The sequence below is a fragment of the Pygoscelis adeliae genome, unplaced genomic scaffold (assembly GCF_000699105.1).
Source record: "Pygoscelis adeliae isolate BGI_AS28 unplaced genomic scaffold, ASM69910v1 Scaffold36, whole genome shotgun sequence".
Classification (NCBI taxonomy): domain Eukaryota; kingdom Metazoa; phylum Chordata; class Aves; order Sphenisciformes; family Spheniscidae; genus Pygoscelis; species Pygoscelis adeliae.
The window spans coordinates 3240900-3256141 of NW_008824934.1; the positions used below are offsets into that span (position 1 = coordinate 3240900).

Below are 15242 nucleotides of genomic sequence, written 5' to 3' on the forward strand. Positions count from 1 at the left end.
GAATGCGATGTTGAGAAGGATGTGCAACCTGACAGAATGTTTACTTGAAATTCCAGCAAGAGCTGTTCAAGATTCTACATAGTATTTTACTGAATGGTGAAACTCGAGAAGCAGCTCTCAATTACATGGCAGCTATTGTCAATGCCAACATGAAAAAGGCACAAATGCAGGTAAATAAAAGGAATGCTCTTCCTGTAACTGGTGGACCTTGTCAATGCACAAAGAGCACTAGATGGCTCGTGCAGTGGTGGCTCTTGAATGGAGGGCAAAAGAATTTTGAATGCCTGCTACAACAGGCAAGAAGCCCTGTCATCAGTCTTCATCTCTTTCAAGCCATTCCCCATTTCTGAAATTATTCTGTTTTACCGATTTGATCAGTTTATGTTGTTTCCTCTCTTAGGACTGACATGTCACTTCATTAACAGGGATTCTATATTAGATGTGTAAAGCTCTGTACTTCTGCCCCCACCCCCAAATCTATGGGGGCTTCGTTCATTCCAATTGGCTATGTTTAAAAAACTTATTTTCCAGCTGGTAAGTTACTAGTCTTTGTATGGTTTCTGTAAAAGGAGTAATGCAGATATGAACTGGCATGGTTCCAGTGAAACAACAGGGATGTTATTTTGCCATTGTTTAATTAATGCATTGCACTCATTTCCTGTGATAAAATCTGTGCACGAATCCCGAACAACTGAAGTTTGCATCATTGTTGTCTTCAAGTCCCCTTTTCAAAAGCAAACATTTGGAACCATTACTGGGAATATTTCTGTGAAATTCCAGTGAAGAAGTAATAGAAATTTTACCCTTAACATAGAACTTATGAATTGAGGCTCAGCAACTATTTGAAACTCTTCTGTTGCTATCTATATCTGTGGCAAACCATTCTTGAAAGAGGCCCTTTTAAGCCCTTTTAAATTTCTTAGGTCGTCTTCTACTTCTTCTTTGTTTGTTCGGTGTTCTTGAGAATGACTACTTGAACCATAGAGAAAGATAATGTGTAAGTTAGTGACCTTCCCATTATCACAAATGTTCTCCTTACGGATCCACGTTCTTCATCATTTCTCCCTTTTCTTGAATAATTCATTTACGTTGAATACTGTTAAAGCAGCAGAAAATACCCTTGCACTTCTAAGCTTATGTCTTCAACTGTTTACTTTCTTACCCCACAGACAGATGATCGTTTGGTATCTACAGATGGCTTTATGCTCAACTTCTTATGGGTACTACAGCAACTAAGTACGAAGATAAAGCTGGAAACGGTTGATCCCATGTACATATTTCATCCCAGGTGTCGTATTGACCTCCCAACAGATGAGACAAGAGTGAAAGCAACAATGGAGGATGTTACAGCCTGGATTGCTGAACTTTGTGAGTACTTTTATTGAGATATGTGTCGTGGTTTAACCTCAGCCGGCAACTTGAGCACCACACAGCCGCTCGCCCACTCTCCACCCCCCCGGTGGGATGGGGGAGAGAATCGGAAGAATAAAAACAGTTTAATAATTGAAATAAAATGATAATTATAATAATATGATAATAGTAATAATACACAAAACAAGTGATGCACAGTACAATTCCCCCCCCCCTGCCGCCCGATGCCCAGCCAGTCCCCGAGCAGCGGCCCCCCCGGCCAGCTTTCCCCAGTTTAAGTACTGAGCATGACGTCCCATGGTATGGAATGTCCCTTTGGCCAGTTGGGGTCAGCTGTCCTGGCTGTGCCCCCTCCCAGCTCCTTGTGCACCTCCAGCCTGCTCAGTCGGCAGAGCACGGGAAGCTGAAAAGTCCTTGGCTAGTGTAAGCACTGCTGAGCAACAATTAAAGCATCGGTGTGTTATCGACATTATTCTCATCCTAAATCCAAAACACAGCACTGTACCAGCTACTAGGAAGGAAATTAACTCTATCCCTGCCAAAACCAGGACAATATGTTAAGCATTAACTCTGGCTTCAGTTTTTGATACTGGAGGTACATGAAGTACTTGATTCCAGCAAATAATTCCCCTATTCCTAAATGCTTTTTCTTGATGCTGTCTGCTCTTATTTGTTTTAAAGAAAGTTGAGCTCAAGGTCTCGCCCCTAGATAAGGCAGTTCATTTTTGAATTTATTCACCTATACTGCTTTTTTGTTTGTTTGTTTTCTAGACAGGGATCCGTCTCCATTTTCTGAGCCGAAATTCCCAACAGAATGTTTCTTCCTAACTCTGCATGCCCACCATCTCTCAATCCTGCCAAGCTGCCGTCGGTACATACGTAGACTGCGGGCCATCAGGGAACTCAACAGGTTAGAAGTCGTTAATTATCTAGTGCCTCTGAGAGTCCTAGCATCCTAGCAATGTCATCTTCTCACCATGATGGCAAGTCCTATAAACTTAATGGAAATTGTAATGACAATTTGGGTAAAACTTGCTGAGTACAGATCATCTTAACTATTTGTTAATCTGCTGCTTTTGGCCCTTACGGATTTTTGCTTACGTTCAGGGACTGTGGCTTGAATCGCGAATTCAAATAATAGTGTGATGGAAGAGATTAGTTACACAAGGCAGCTCAAATTGGTGAGACCATTCTATTTAAAAGATAATTGAGTTATCTTCAGAGCATTTTAGGATTCATGACATTTCTTAACTGTTTATTTTAACTTAATCTGCGGTGTGGTTGATGGTATGTGGACATGAGTGCCTCAGGCTCTTTGACATAGCTGTAGGAGTGCATATAAAGTTACATGTCTGATAATCAAGTCATTGTAGATGACTTGTGATTCCAGAAACAAGACATTTAGTTGTGCCTGAGCTGTTTTGTATGTCCCAGAAGATACTTACCTTTTTCCCCTTGGCTTCTGAGGTGGGATAACTTGTTGTACTGGGGGGGGGGGGAAGCCTTCAGTGGTAAACTCTTAATATTGTTGATGTACACGTAATTCAGCATGTGATTTACCTTTTTTTTAATTATAAATAAAAGTTACGATGTTGACATGAAGACACTGCTGTTTTCTATTTCTCTTGGCATAAATGCAAATAGACTTTTATAGTTGCTAAACCTCGAAGAATACTCTGTTAAAATTAGAACAGATTTTTGTATCATCAGTATTTTCCATTGTTTATAATTGCACTGACTGCATTTTGGTAAATGTTCCTTGGCAGTAATACCATGAGTACATTACAGGATTTTTGGACTGCATTCGTAGCGATTTCACTTTTAGTTGTTAAAGCACATGCAGGCCAAGAACCTGGGAAGCTGCGGAGAATGGACCAAGAAGAGTCAGTATATCTTAAAGAAAAAAGTATTTTCATATAAAACAGCCTGTGGATTACTTGTAAATAAGCCATACATTTGGCTTGAAAGAGGAATTGCTTCTATTTCCTTATTTAGAGTTGTTGTGAAGGAGTTGCTTATGCAGCAATCTCCATCTAACAGTGCAGAGTGAAGAGCTCTTGGCTTTTACTGACATCAATAGCAGCTTAGTGTTCAGCATTTTCCATGAATTGCTTAGTTGCTTGCAACACTGGGCAACATAATTAGATGTTGGTAATAAAGAAATTAGACTGGATATTTTTCTGCTGTAGGCAGAGATTGATGTGGAAAACAATTCGTGCTTAGAAGAGGGATGAAAAGGGACCATATTCATATAGTTCAGTATATTGAGTTTTGTTCTAATCAGCTGCCCTTCCTAAAAAGGATTAAGGTATGGGAATACGTAGGATTTTTTTTCATGTAAATGGTGTGTGTAATGTACATTTAAGTTCTCTCTTCTGTGGGACAGAGTGAGAAGATGGGTAAGGGAGGGGAGGTAATATCAACCATCTTGATTTACCGGTCCTTATGCTGACAGGGAGACTGTAGACTCTTCATGTATCGTACTCCTCTGCACACCTGAATTTTATGGGGAGTGGGGCATGAGAAGCGTAGAACAAAACTGCAAAAAATCATTTACAATGGTGGAAAGTGGGAAGATACGCAGGATGCAGACTTGTGCCTTTCTTGGGAAAGGGAAGGTGTTTCTAACACGTCCTGTTGTCAGCCACCTTTTTCTCCTTAGCTGAGTCTGTTTTCCATATTCCTTTCTGATATTAGAAGACGAATGAGATCTCTAAATATCTCGTCGTTAACTGGATCAGCCCTTCTTTGTGTTAGAGTTAATTTTAGGGTTAATTTTCATGACATCCTTCTAACCTTCCTTTAGAGTGACTGTAGACGTCAGTCTGAAAAAAGAAAAAAGGAAAATACTTTTTTTTTAATACAGTGGGTAAAATTAGTTTGTCAGGCAGGATAGATCCCTTCTGTGTTTCATTGTTTGTTTGTTTGTTTTTTTTGCACTGTTCTGGTTTGTCTGACAGGCATGTATGTTGGAGCTAGTGCATGTAGTGCCTTTGAGTGCACACTGTACAGATGTTCAGCCTGCATTTACAAAAGCAATTTATTTTTCTTGTTATGATGATGGGTAACTTCTATGAAAATGATGAGCTTTTTCCCCACTCTTCTCAATATTTCCTCGGTATTTAGCAGATAAGTAGGTTAAATGCCTCGTAGGTGGCAGTACATATCCCCTCTGTCATGACAACCAATTATTGCGTATGGTTTTCAGGACTGTTGAAGATTTGAAAAACAATGAAAGTCAATGGAAGGATTCTCCTCTGGCTACCAGGCATCGAGAAATGCTGAAACGTTGCAAGACACAGCTTAAGGTTTGTAAGTGATTCAGTTCTCAACTAAATGCCTTTGTCAGCCTGTCTGTATGTTTACTTCGTGTCGTAATGTTTAAATGCAACTTCCCACTGCTTCTTGAAAATGGTGGTTCTGAATCTATGAACCATGTGAGCACTGCACTGGATGGTGGTCATGATACAATATAACATTAATGGTGAATTTAAAATTCAAAGTAACGCCAAGATCAACTTAGGCAGTATTCCTCAGAAAGAAGAAAATACTATTGTTGTTGGAGAGAGAACAAGTAAAGGGACCGTGATTTGTTATGGGGTAGCTGTGCGTGCACAGTCGGTGCCCAAGATGGAGATGGAGCTCTTGAGTCCCTAATCCCATGTAGAATTCTTGCAAAGATGAGCATGCTGGGGTCCTCTTTTTTTTTTTTTGAAGGTCTGTCCTGCTTAGGTCTTCCTAGTGTAAATTGACACAAATTTTCTGAGCTGTATCACCAAAATGACTTTAATTGCACGCTTTCCCACTTTGATACCTCTGTTATTTCTTTCATTGTTCCCATAAAGCTTGTAAAAGGCTCCTCTGTCCCTGCAATTCTGAATTATGTGCGTGTTTTTCTTGATATGTTGGGCCTTAAGTGCCCTGTTTTCTTCAAATAAGAGCATATTTTAAGAAGAGACCATTGTATAATTGTCATAATTCACAGATATATTGATTAGCTTGGATAGGCTTGACCTTCCTTCTATGTTGTCTTGCCCTGGATTAGTTTTTGTATGCATATTCTGCAGAAACTGGTGAGGTGCAAGGCTTGTGCAGATGCTGGTTTGCTGGATGAAAACTTTCTCAGGAGATGTCTGAATTTCTATGGCATGGTGATTCAGCTGATGCTTCGCATTCTTGACCCTGCCTATCCCAAGTGAGTGTCAGGATTATCTGTGTAAATTGTATCAAGGATATTTCAGATCATGTTAGATTGTTTACTGAATTTAGCAGTTCTAGAATTTTAATTTTTTGTTTTACAGTGTCTGCGTTCTTACGTGATTGCTACTTTATTTATGTCAGTGACATACATTCTTGCAATGGAATATGTCTTATTTATAGTTTAAGGTTCAGCTGGGAGGCAGAGCAACCCTCGGGTACGTTTAGTACACTTGAAGTACTGACATGGATTTTTAAAAAATCAGTGTCAGAACTTCTGTAAAGTGTTCCCAAAGGAGAATTCCATAGGAGAGCTGGTGACACTTTCTACTGAACCCTGCTATTTTACTGTCCTGTTGTCTCTTTTATTCTACAGTATAAAATTGCCTTTAACTCCTGAAGTTCCGAAGGTATTTGCGGCGTTGCCAGAGTTTTACGTGGAAGATGTTGCTGAATTTTTATTTTTTATTGTACAGTAAGTAAAGTTGTACTAAAGGAAACTTGTACTACCATTTACCCCTGTAACAGGTGGTGCGCACGTAAATTTAGGGTGCAAAAGTAGTCTCTTAGCTATTCTGTTGTTAGTGCTCTGTTTTTTTAACAGGATTATGGCATTGGCAGACATTGCTGCAGATATAATGCCTAGATGAGCTCCAGAGTCCCTTCTAACCTAATTTTTTCTCGGAAGAAAGTTGAAGGTCTTTTGGTTCCCTCCCACCAAGAATTTTCTTTATGGTTTGGAGTTTGAGTCCTTTTGATCTCGCGATATGTTGACTCATCACTAGAATAATACTTTTAAAAAGTCATAGCTTAATAAGTAGAAAACTTCCCCCATAAATTTGCTGGGATGAAATGCATTTGTATAGTTTTAGCAGTTTAGATGGGCATGAATACTCCTCAGATGTCATCCTGGTGTTCTGAAGCTGATCACTTTTTTCCTGAAAATGTACCTTCAAACTCAGACTTCGCTGTGTTGTGTGATGAGGAGATGTTTGCTTTTGCCTTCCTGAGGTGCTGTTATAGTGGTACTTCATAGCAAATTTGCTATTATGCGCGACAAAAGAAAATGATAGTGTTTCAGGCTAAAATTCAGCTTCCGGTGAACAGCTGGCAAGGCCTTTTGGAAGAGTAAGAATCTAGTTTCTGCAGTGAAAGATGGGGAATTATGATAAAATGACTGAACTTTTCCTGTTGCTAATGAGTGATCTGAACTTACTTGATGTACATGATAAACCTTCTGTAGACAATACAGGGTTGGGGTTTTTAATTTTGTTTTCCTTATCTCCTCCTTTTCAGATATGCTCCTCAGGTGCTTTATGAGCCCTGTACTCAGGACATAGTGATGTTCCTTGTTGTGATGCTGTGCAACCAGAACTACATCCGAAATCCTTATTTAGTAGCCAAGCTGGTGGAAGTGATGTTCATGACAAATCCAGCTGTTCAGCCCCGGACACAAAAGTTCTTTGAAATGATTGAGAATCATCCTCTCTCCACTAAATTGTTAGTCCCCTCCTTGATGAAGTTTTACACAGGTGCGTGCTTTGTCTGTAGTTCACTGAGTGTACAGTAAGCAATGAGTATTATAAGGCAAAAGGCTGTGTTAGTTGTTGTAACCTTTAAAAAACAAACAAACAAAACAAAAAAACCCAACCCCCAAAACCCACAAAAAAACAGGCAGGTCTTGGGTCTTGTAAAGATGAGGCTTTGTGGCTCGGGAATCGGGGGAAATAGCATTAGATGGAACCTTGAGAATTCCAGTGCTTCCACAAGCTGCTGTGAAGTGACAACTCTAGCACTGTGGATTGATGTGACAATTGTTTTTGTGGTGTTTAGATTCCAAACTGGAAGTTTTTTGTTTGTTTTGTAAGGGAGTATTGGGATTTTAAAGCTTCTGACTGTGGTTTTGCTAGTTCTGTAGATTCGGATGCTTCAGAAGGGCTTTGCACCCATAGAAACAACTTTTTGCAGTGTTCCCAGAGTTTTCTTCTTATTGAAATTTTAGACTGTGGGACGAAGAGCAGAGTGGAGTTGAGTAGAACAGCAAGTTTTGTTTTCTGAGGGTTTTTCTTCAGAAATGAGATTGGTTCTGGATTAGAAAATGGACGGTGCTGCTTCTTTTAATGGGGATTAAGATGGAAACTTCTGAACGGGAATTGAATTTCATCTCTTAGAGCTCGGTGCTTGAAGTTCATCACATTGGACACAGTAAGGGAGAAATGTAGCATGTTGCAGGTGAATCCTGGTGGGAAATTTTGCTTTCAGTTCTGGGATCTGCTTTCTTTTTCAGATGTTGAACATACTGGAGCCACTAGCGAATTCTATGACAAGTTTACGATCCGCTACCACATCAGCACCATTTTCAAAAGCCTCTGGCAGAATATAGCTCACCATGGTACATTTATGGAAGAATTCAAGTGAGTAAGAGGTCGTGTGTAATGCTGCTTACTGTCATGCAAGCTGCTCAGGCAGTGACCTGAGGAGGTCATTACCATTGGGAATGGGTGATGCTGCTTTCCGTTGTATTTTAAATGGCAGCCCCTTCCAGTAGAACTGGAGTGTTTCTAAACTGAGCTCTGGAGACCACAATCAACTTGGCTTGGGGAATGGGATCGTTATTCGAAATATGCAGTGCAGAAGGAGTGTTGCTGGGGTTGCAGTCTGGTCTGCACACCCATCTACTCTGCCGTGATAACTGTGTTTCAATGTTTTCAGCTCTGGGAAGCAGTTTGTTCGCTACATCAACATGCTGATAAATGACACAACTTTCTTGCTGGATGAGAGTCTGGAGTCCCTAAAACGTATCCATGAAGTGCAAGAGGAGATGAAGAATAAAGAACAATGGGACCTGCTGCCCAGGGTGAACAGAGCTGTTTTTCAAAGTGCCCTTTACTTAATTTTTTAATACAAGACCATTAAAAAAACTTTTTAATAAGGGGCAGCACCAAAGAGCTGCTCATGAGAAGCAGTTCTCGATGCTTTTTCTTGCTGCCAGTATGGCCGTGGTCACTCTGGATGACATTCTGCAAAAAACATCATTCTGCGTAGTTATGTTGTGGCTGGCAAAGAGTGTGGTGTGAAGTGGAAATAGTATAAAGCTTTAAATAACTGCGCACTTAATTCTAAGTGGAGAAGCTGAGACTTTAACCTTCTTGAAGGAGGTTTTGGAAGATGCTCGCCAGTTGAATTGACTTCAAGGAATAGAAGCTTTTATTTTGTTAATGCATTGATCCTGGGTAGATTCGATGCAGACAGTTAGAGTCCTATACCTCAGACCTTAGCCTGATTAAACAAAAATTGTGTGTGTTGACCCACCAATGTCAGGTATTTCTATTTTAAGGTTATTGATTTAAAAAAAAAAGTTTGAAAAGAAAAGCTATAAAGATCTTGTTTGTTAAACTTATTCTGGTTTGCTCTTCTGAAGCCTTTCTTCCTGTTTGTGCCTACCAGCAAGGTAAAGCCATTACTGTAGAGACAAAATGAGCTGGTACATCATCTGCAGATTGTTCCAGTGTGGAGTGTTTATTACTTATGATAAAGTAAGGTGCATAAATTAGTGAGAACCTCACTTCACTCTCAGATCCCAAGCTGGTTCTTGAAGTATTGGCATTTGGATGGAGAGGAAGCGTAACCCAGTTCTGCAGCTGTGAGGAGCAGTTACAGGATGTAAACAGACTCAATAGCCATGGAGTCTTGTGATACCATTTGCATTCATTTTTTAGTGTTGCAGAATTCTGGAAAACTGGTGTAGACTTTAGTATTGGGTAGTAAAAGTGAGCTGTACCTTAAATAAAAAAATGTATCGCATCTGGATTTGATTTGCAATCTGTTCTTCTGTCTGTCTAGATCACGTTAGCGTTATGGCTGTGAAGGTTTTGATGGGTGATGATGTAGGAAATTCTGTGGACTTGTAACCGCTGAATGTTTTATTTTCTAGGATCAGCAACAGGCTCGGCAGTCGCAGCTAGCTCAGGATGAGCGCGTGTCTCGTTCGTACCTTGCCCTGGCAACAGAAACTGTTGATATGTTCCATATCCTTACCAAGCAGGTTCAAAAGCCTTTTCTCAGACCTGTAAGTCCTGCTCAGATTTAACGTGGTTTCTAGCTTCTCTACCATCTCTACTGTCGGATAATAACCTGGAAATATTTGGTAGCCCTTTGTCTCCTTTCTCCTCCCCTTTCTCCAACTCATTGAAATCTAATTGCTGTTGAAGTTACTTGATGTCAAGAGCGTTACTTGAGTCACTGAGATGGTGTGATCCTTCTAGACAGAAGCTGTTTGCATTGTGTTTTTTTACTAATGGAAAGCATGCATAACGAAAAGACACTTCCTGCAAGCCTACAAAACGATAATTTTATTAGTTAATAATTCCTGATCTTGCTGTATGCAAATCTGGTAATAATCTTCTTTATCGCTGCCTTCATGCCATGATCTGTGTTCACTTTGGTCTTGCAGGAACTCGGACCGCGATTGGCTGCTATGTTGAACTTTAACTTACAGCAACTGTGTGGCCCCAAGTGCCGTGACCTGAAAGTCGAAAACCCTGAGAAATACGGGTTTGAACCAAAGAAGCTGTTGGACCAACTGACTGACATTTATCTGCAGCTAGATTGTGCTCGCTTTGCTAAAGCAATTGCTGATGACCAGGTGAGCTCCAAAAAGATGAGGGGGAAGGGCAAAAACACTGTGGACCAACAGGACTTTGCGGAATACTCTAGAAGAGTTTCATCTTGCTTGTGTGCTGCCACCCAGTTTCCGTCATACACGCTCGCAATTTGTTTTCTTTCAGCAGATCCTCTCTGTTTGTATTCTGTCTGCTCTTTGTAGATGGGTCTGTTTTCAGTGTTTTGCAAACCTATAGACACACGTAAACATCTATAGCACTTCAGACACATGGGAAATTTCCTGAGCGTTAGTTGCTCATTAGCTTCGGCCTCAATGTAAATTAGCAGAAGTACTTTGTCCTAATTTTGCAAGTGGGAAAACTGAAGCATACAAAGAGTTTTGACTCCCTCATCAAGAACACACGAAACAGGCAGAGCTGGGACTGAGAATAAGAGCCTCATGTAACAATCCAAAGTTCATTCTCTAGACTAACAGTTTCCAAATTGTATTCCTTTTTATATCACTTTATTAAATGGCTGTGTAATAAACTGACAAAACGGAACATACCTGAGACACCTTTGAACTCCACGTGGTAGTCTTCAGAGCAGAATGTTAATTCTTAATGTAGATAAGCTATCGCTCGCCTCTGTGTTCTTGTGAAGTTGTCAGACTACTGAATCGCATCTCTCCATGCCTCTGTGTGATAATACAAACCTTTCAAAATCCAGAGGAAGAAAACGTTCTCAATGGCTACTTGAAATTCTAGTGGAAGCTGGTTTACAATACATGAAGCTGTATTTGCATGTCTAGTGAAGCAGAGGTATCAGAGTAACTCGTGATCTTTTTTCTGTAATTATTTAAGTTCTGATAATTGCAGATAATATCAGTAACACTTCTGAAACAGACCTTATGTGTTTGCATGTGTATAGTGAGCATGCAGTGTATTTTTTCTGATGCTGTTCAGTATATATGAAAATGAGAATGTTATCCATCATTCATTCTTCGATGCTAGCCCCAGCAAAATGCACAGCAATGACATAGGGATTAAAAAGAAAGAAGCCTGCGGGTGTGGGAACTGGAATAAAGCTTAATTAACAAAGTAGCCCTTCATAAAAAGGAGGGGGAGTGACGAGTATCTTGGAAACTGTCAATGACAGGAAAGAAACACCAAGGAAGTGCACAGTTGGTTAATGGCTACTGGTACTAGGAGAAAAAACCAAAACAAAACAAACAAAAAGTTGCTTGATCATGGCAGAGTTTCTCTAAAGCATTTTGATACATCTCCCGCTTGCAAATCCTAGCACGTACTAGAAGGAATCTGAAAACGTTTATAAAGCCCTGGGCATACTGCCATAGTTCTGTTCTCCTCTGTGGACTAGAAAGGAGTTTGGGTGGGCACTGCGCGTCCTAAGTAGTGAATGGTATTTCTTGGTGCCATATAGTGTAGATGAAAGAAGTGGGGCTGTGTTGAACATTTTAAAATCCCCAAGGAAAATAGAAATCTGTGAGCCTTAGCGTGTATTGTTTTGTCATTTAATTCAGCCTTGCACTGCTGTGTAAATAACGATTTTTATTAAAAGGCTTATATCAAAACACGGCATTGTGAACTTTAAAGAAAATGGTGTCTTTAGAACATAAGCAGCTTTCAAAAGTCCTTGCCTAACTTTCTTTTTTTGACACGAAAGCAATGCTCGCTTCAGTTGAAGCTGTAGGATATGCATTGGGTCTCTGAATGTTGTACTGTGTAGCTGTACAGTTCTTGCCGCACCAGTTGGCGAGTTTCCAGCAAGTATTAGCTCCCTCTGAGTTGCCTTACTATTTTTGCAACATCACGGGGTGGGGGTTTTGTTTGTTTTCATTTGGGTTAGGAGAAAGAATCACTTCTTTCCCAGTGCTGCCTTGCATGTTATCAGAGAAGTTAAGAAATCAAAACCAACTTTTCATTTTATACTGTATCTTCAGCCAAGACTTGTGAGAACAAGAATACAGGCAGGAGTGGCAAGACAGATATTTTGTCTAAGGAACAGTCCTAATCATTATAGTCGGCCTCTCCGAGTGTCTTACTCACTTTGATTAGGTGATGTTGCTGGGTTCATTGGTCCTGAACAGTCCTACAGTAGTGATGACCAGTAAAAAAGCGTAAGTCTACCCCGAAGTTGACATTTTGGTGCTAGATGAAATGTTATCTACATACTACTTTTCTGTCTGACGTAACGTTGAGGTTTCATTGATCCCTCCTTCTCAAGTTCTAAAAACGCATTAAAAGATCTTTGGAGTTTTTATGGCATGTTGGGATACTACAACTCAGCAAAGTTGTCTTTTTATGCTTTGCTTGTAGAGGTCCTACAGTAAAGAGCTCTTTGAGGAGGTCATCTCAAAGATGAGAAAGGCTGGCATCAAGTCAACCATAGCAATAGAGAAATTCAAACTGCTGGCAGAGAAAGTGGAGGAAATTGTTGCCAAGAATGCCCGTGCAGAAATTGATTACAGTGATGCTCCGGATGAATTCAGAGGCAAGTTGAGTTTTCTAAATACTGTTTTTTTAGGAGAAGACGGATTTGTTTTGTTACTTTGATTCTAAATATGAGTATATGTTAACAGAAACTCTGTATTGTTTATGAAGCCTTGCACCCTGCTCTATTTCAATTAAATAGTTAAGTAAATATGGAGAGCTAAGAGTTTCTTTATTTGTTTATCCCTGGGACTGTACTGTCTACTCCTATCCAAGTTTTGCTTACGTGTACTTTAAAACAGTAAAAAACCTGACAAAATCTGAAAACAGGGTGAAAATAGCTAATGCTTAGTCCCAGTTCAGAAAGAGAAAAGCAGTATAAAGGCTGAAGTCCGCTGCTAATTTTAACCGTGTTCTGTAACGTCAGCAATATACCTGATTGGGGACCCTGAATATCAGTTCCGCGCTGTGGTTTTGTGTGCCGATGAAACTTGTAGCTATTGTTTTCAATTTAACGAGGAGATGCTTGTGCCCTCAGATCCACTTATGGACACTCTGATGACTGATCCTGTGAGGCTGCCATCCGGAACGATTATGGACAGGTCAATCATCCTCAGGCATCTGTTGAACTCTTCCACTGATCCTTTCAATCGTCAGACGCTGACAGAAAATATGCTGGAACCAGGTATCGGTTTGACAGTTAGCACTGCAACTGTTGACCGGGGGAAGCAATCTGAGTGCAGTTTGTTCTGTAAACTTTCAGAAGATAGCGTTGAGGCCTCGGTTAACAGTTCTTTCAGCTTGCACAGAAAAGTTCATTCCTTCTGTTTTCCCTTTTTCTGGGGGAAAAAAAAAAAACCACGCCCTTGCCTTCCTAACTGCCGGGCTAAAGGATATTGTTATGGTAGGTAAATGAGTAATTCATTTACTCAAAGCCGTGCAGCAAATATATTGATAGAGAAGAAAATAGTAGTAGATATTCCTGATGAGGTTTCTAGAAAAGGAATTGCTATTGGTCATGAGGAGCTTTCTTATAGTAGTATTGGTAAATAATTTTAACTGCTAAGTTAATCATTTTTTTTTTTTCCTCTTCTTTACACTACTAGTGCCAGAACTTAAAGAGCAAATCCAAGCCTGGATGAGAGACAAGCAGAATGCTGACCATTAAAAATTCCCTTGCAGTGCATGCCGACGCCAATGGGAAGAACGGGGCGTGGGCTGTTCTGGTAATAGCGGAGGAGATACACTTTGAAAGCGATTGATGGGATTAGCGCGCCCACTGGCACTGACTTGCAGTGGTGACCAGAAGCATGTGGACGAGGAGAGAAGCAGCTTAATTCTTGTACATATATTTAAGTGATAACGATGGTCAATAACATGGAGGACAAGCTAGGAAGTTGCTTATGTTACAAAACTGTCCTTCAATATGTCACATTTTGGAATTTTTACAGCTGAATTATTTTAGCAAAGATGAATGGATCAGGGCAGCATCCTTTCAACCTTATTTTTTACAGCCAGATACCTGTTAATTTGATTGTGGTTAGAACCTTGGACATTTGCTGCTAAAGTAACTTTTTCCTCTTTCCCCCCCTTCTTCCTCTTCCACCCATCAAACCTGCACTGCTGTCTTTTTTTTTTTTTTTGGTAATGCAAAAAAAAAAAAAAAATCCCTGTGAAAATCGAAATCATTCCCCTGCCCTCAAAAGAACATATTCTGTGCGATAACTGTGCCTGCAACAAAGTGTTACTCTTGGGATCGTATTTTTATATTGCACATATTTGCCTATTTGGTTTTTAATTGGTGTTAGACACAAGGATAATTTCCAAAAAGCAGACTTCACACATGGATTTTAATTTCCATTCATTGAAATGTCCCTTTTCTTTATGTTCATCTAGATGCTCTGGTATTTTTGAAAAGCCTTGAGATAGAAGTATGTTAAAACAGCTGCCGTGAATGAGATGCTTGGGAATACCAGGATTTCAGTGACTTTTTAGAAAAACAGAATCCATTCTTTTAATGCTGCAGATATGATACATGCTAAATGGCAGTTCTGAGCCGTTAGAGCTTGTCCGCTGAGAGCCGATCCTTTTATTCTTGGAGGCTGCAGTTTGGGGCAGGGGTCATTTTTTTTATGTTGCGTACCGATTTGTATCCATGGCTTGGCCTTACCAAAGCAGAAAGGGTGCAGGAAATGTAGAATTACATTTTTAAAAAAAAAAAACAAAAAAAATATTCACAAACATTTTTGTATTACTGCCCCCTGCATATGATACTTGAATTTCCTTTTTAAAAAGGATTTGAAACCACAGTGTTTTAAAATTAAGTCTGAAAAAAGGTTGTTTTTCTTTTATTTGTTTTTCGCTGTGTCTTCTGTTCAATTCCTGACTCTCTTGAACTACAATAAATGATACACACTCGCACAAAATGTTTCCTTTGTCTTTCCTTTAAGTGTGTCAGTGAAAGCATAAAAAAATACACGATTGGGTGGCGTTGTTCAGGTTTGCCAATAGTGATTTAGGATCTGGTGATAACTTAGTAAATTATGTGAAAAATTTCTGTGCACACAGATACCAGTAATACCTCAAACTAATGAATGTTCCCAAGTGGGTGACTCTTAT

At 39.9% G+C, this 15242-nt stretch overlaps 1 protein-coding gene across 1 annotated transcript in view; it reads left to right on the plus strand.

Annotated features, from left to right (window-relative positions):
* Window positions 1–15041, plus strand: part of UBE4B (ubiquitination factor E4B) — a 39673-nt gene extending 24632 nt beyond the window's left edge. The window contains exons 16-29 of the mRNA XM_009325274.1: window positions 57–170; window positions 1170–1368; window positions 2143–2281; window positions 4580–4679; window positions 5439–5566; window positions 5945–6043; window positions 6865–7100; window positions 7856–7982; window positions 8281–8425; window positions 9503–9637; window positions 10022–10213; window positions 12510–12684; window positions 13162–13308; window positions 13730–15041. Coding sequence (XP_009323549.1) covers window positions 57–170; window positions 1170–1368; window positions 2143–2281; window positions 4580–4679; window positions 5439–5566; window positions 5945–6043; window positions 6865–7100; window positions 7856–7982; window positions 8281–8425; window positions 9503–9637; window positions 10022–10213; window positions 12510–12684; window positions 13162–13308; window positions 13730–13791 — 1998 coding nt within the window. The 3' untranslated portion in view covers window positions 13792–15041. The remainder of the gene's footprint in view (window positions 1–56; window positions 171–1169; window positions 1369–2142; window positions 2282–4579; window positions 4680–5438; window positions 5567–5944; window positions 6044–6864; window positions 7101–7855; window positions 7983–8280; window positions 8426–9502; window positions 9638–10021; window positions 10214–12509; window positions 12685–13161; window positions 13309–13729) is intronic.
* The last annotated feature ends 201 nt before the right edge of the window (window positions 15042–15242 follow it).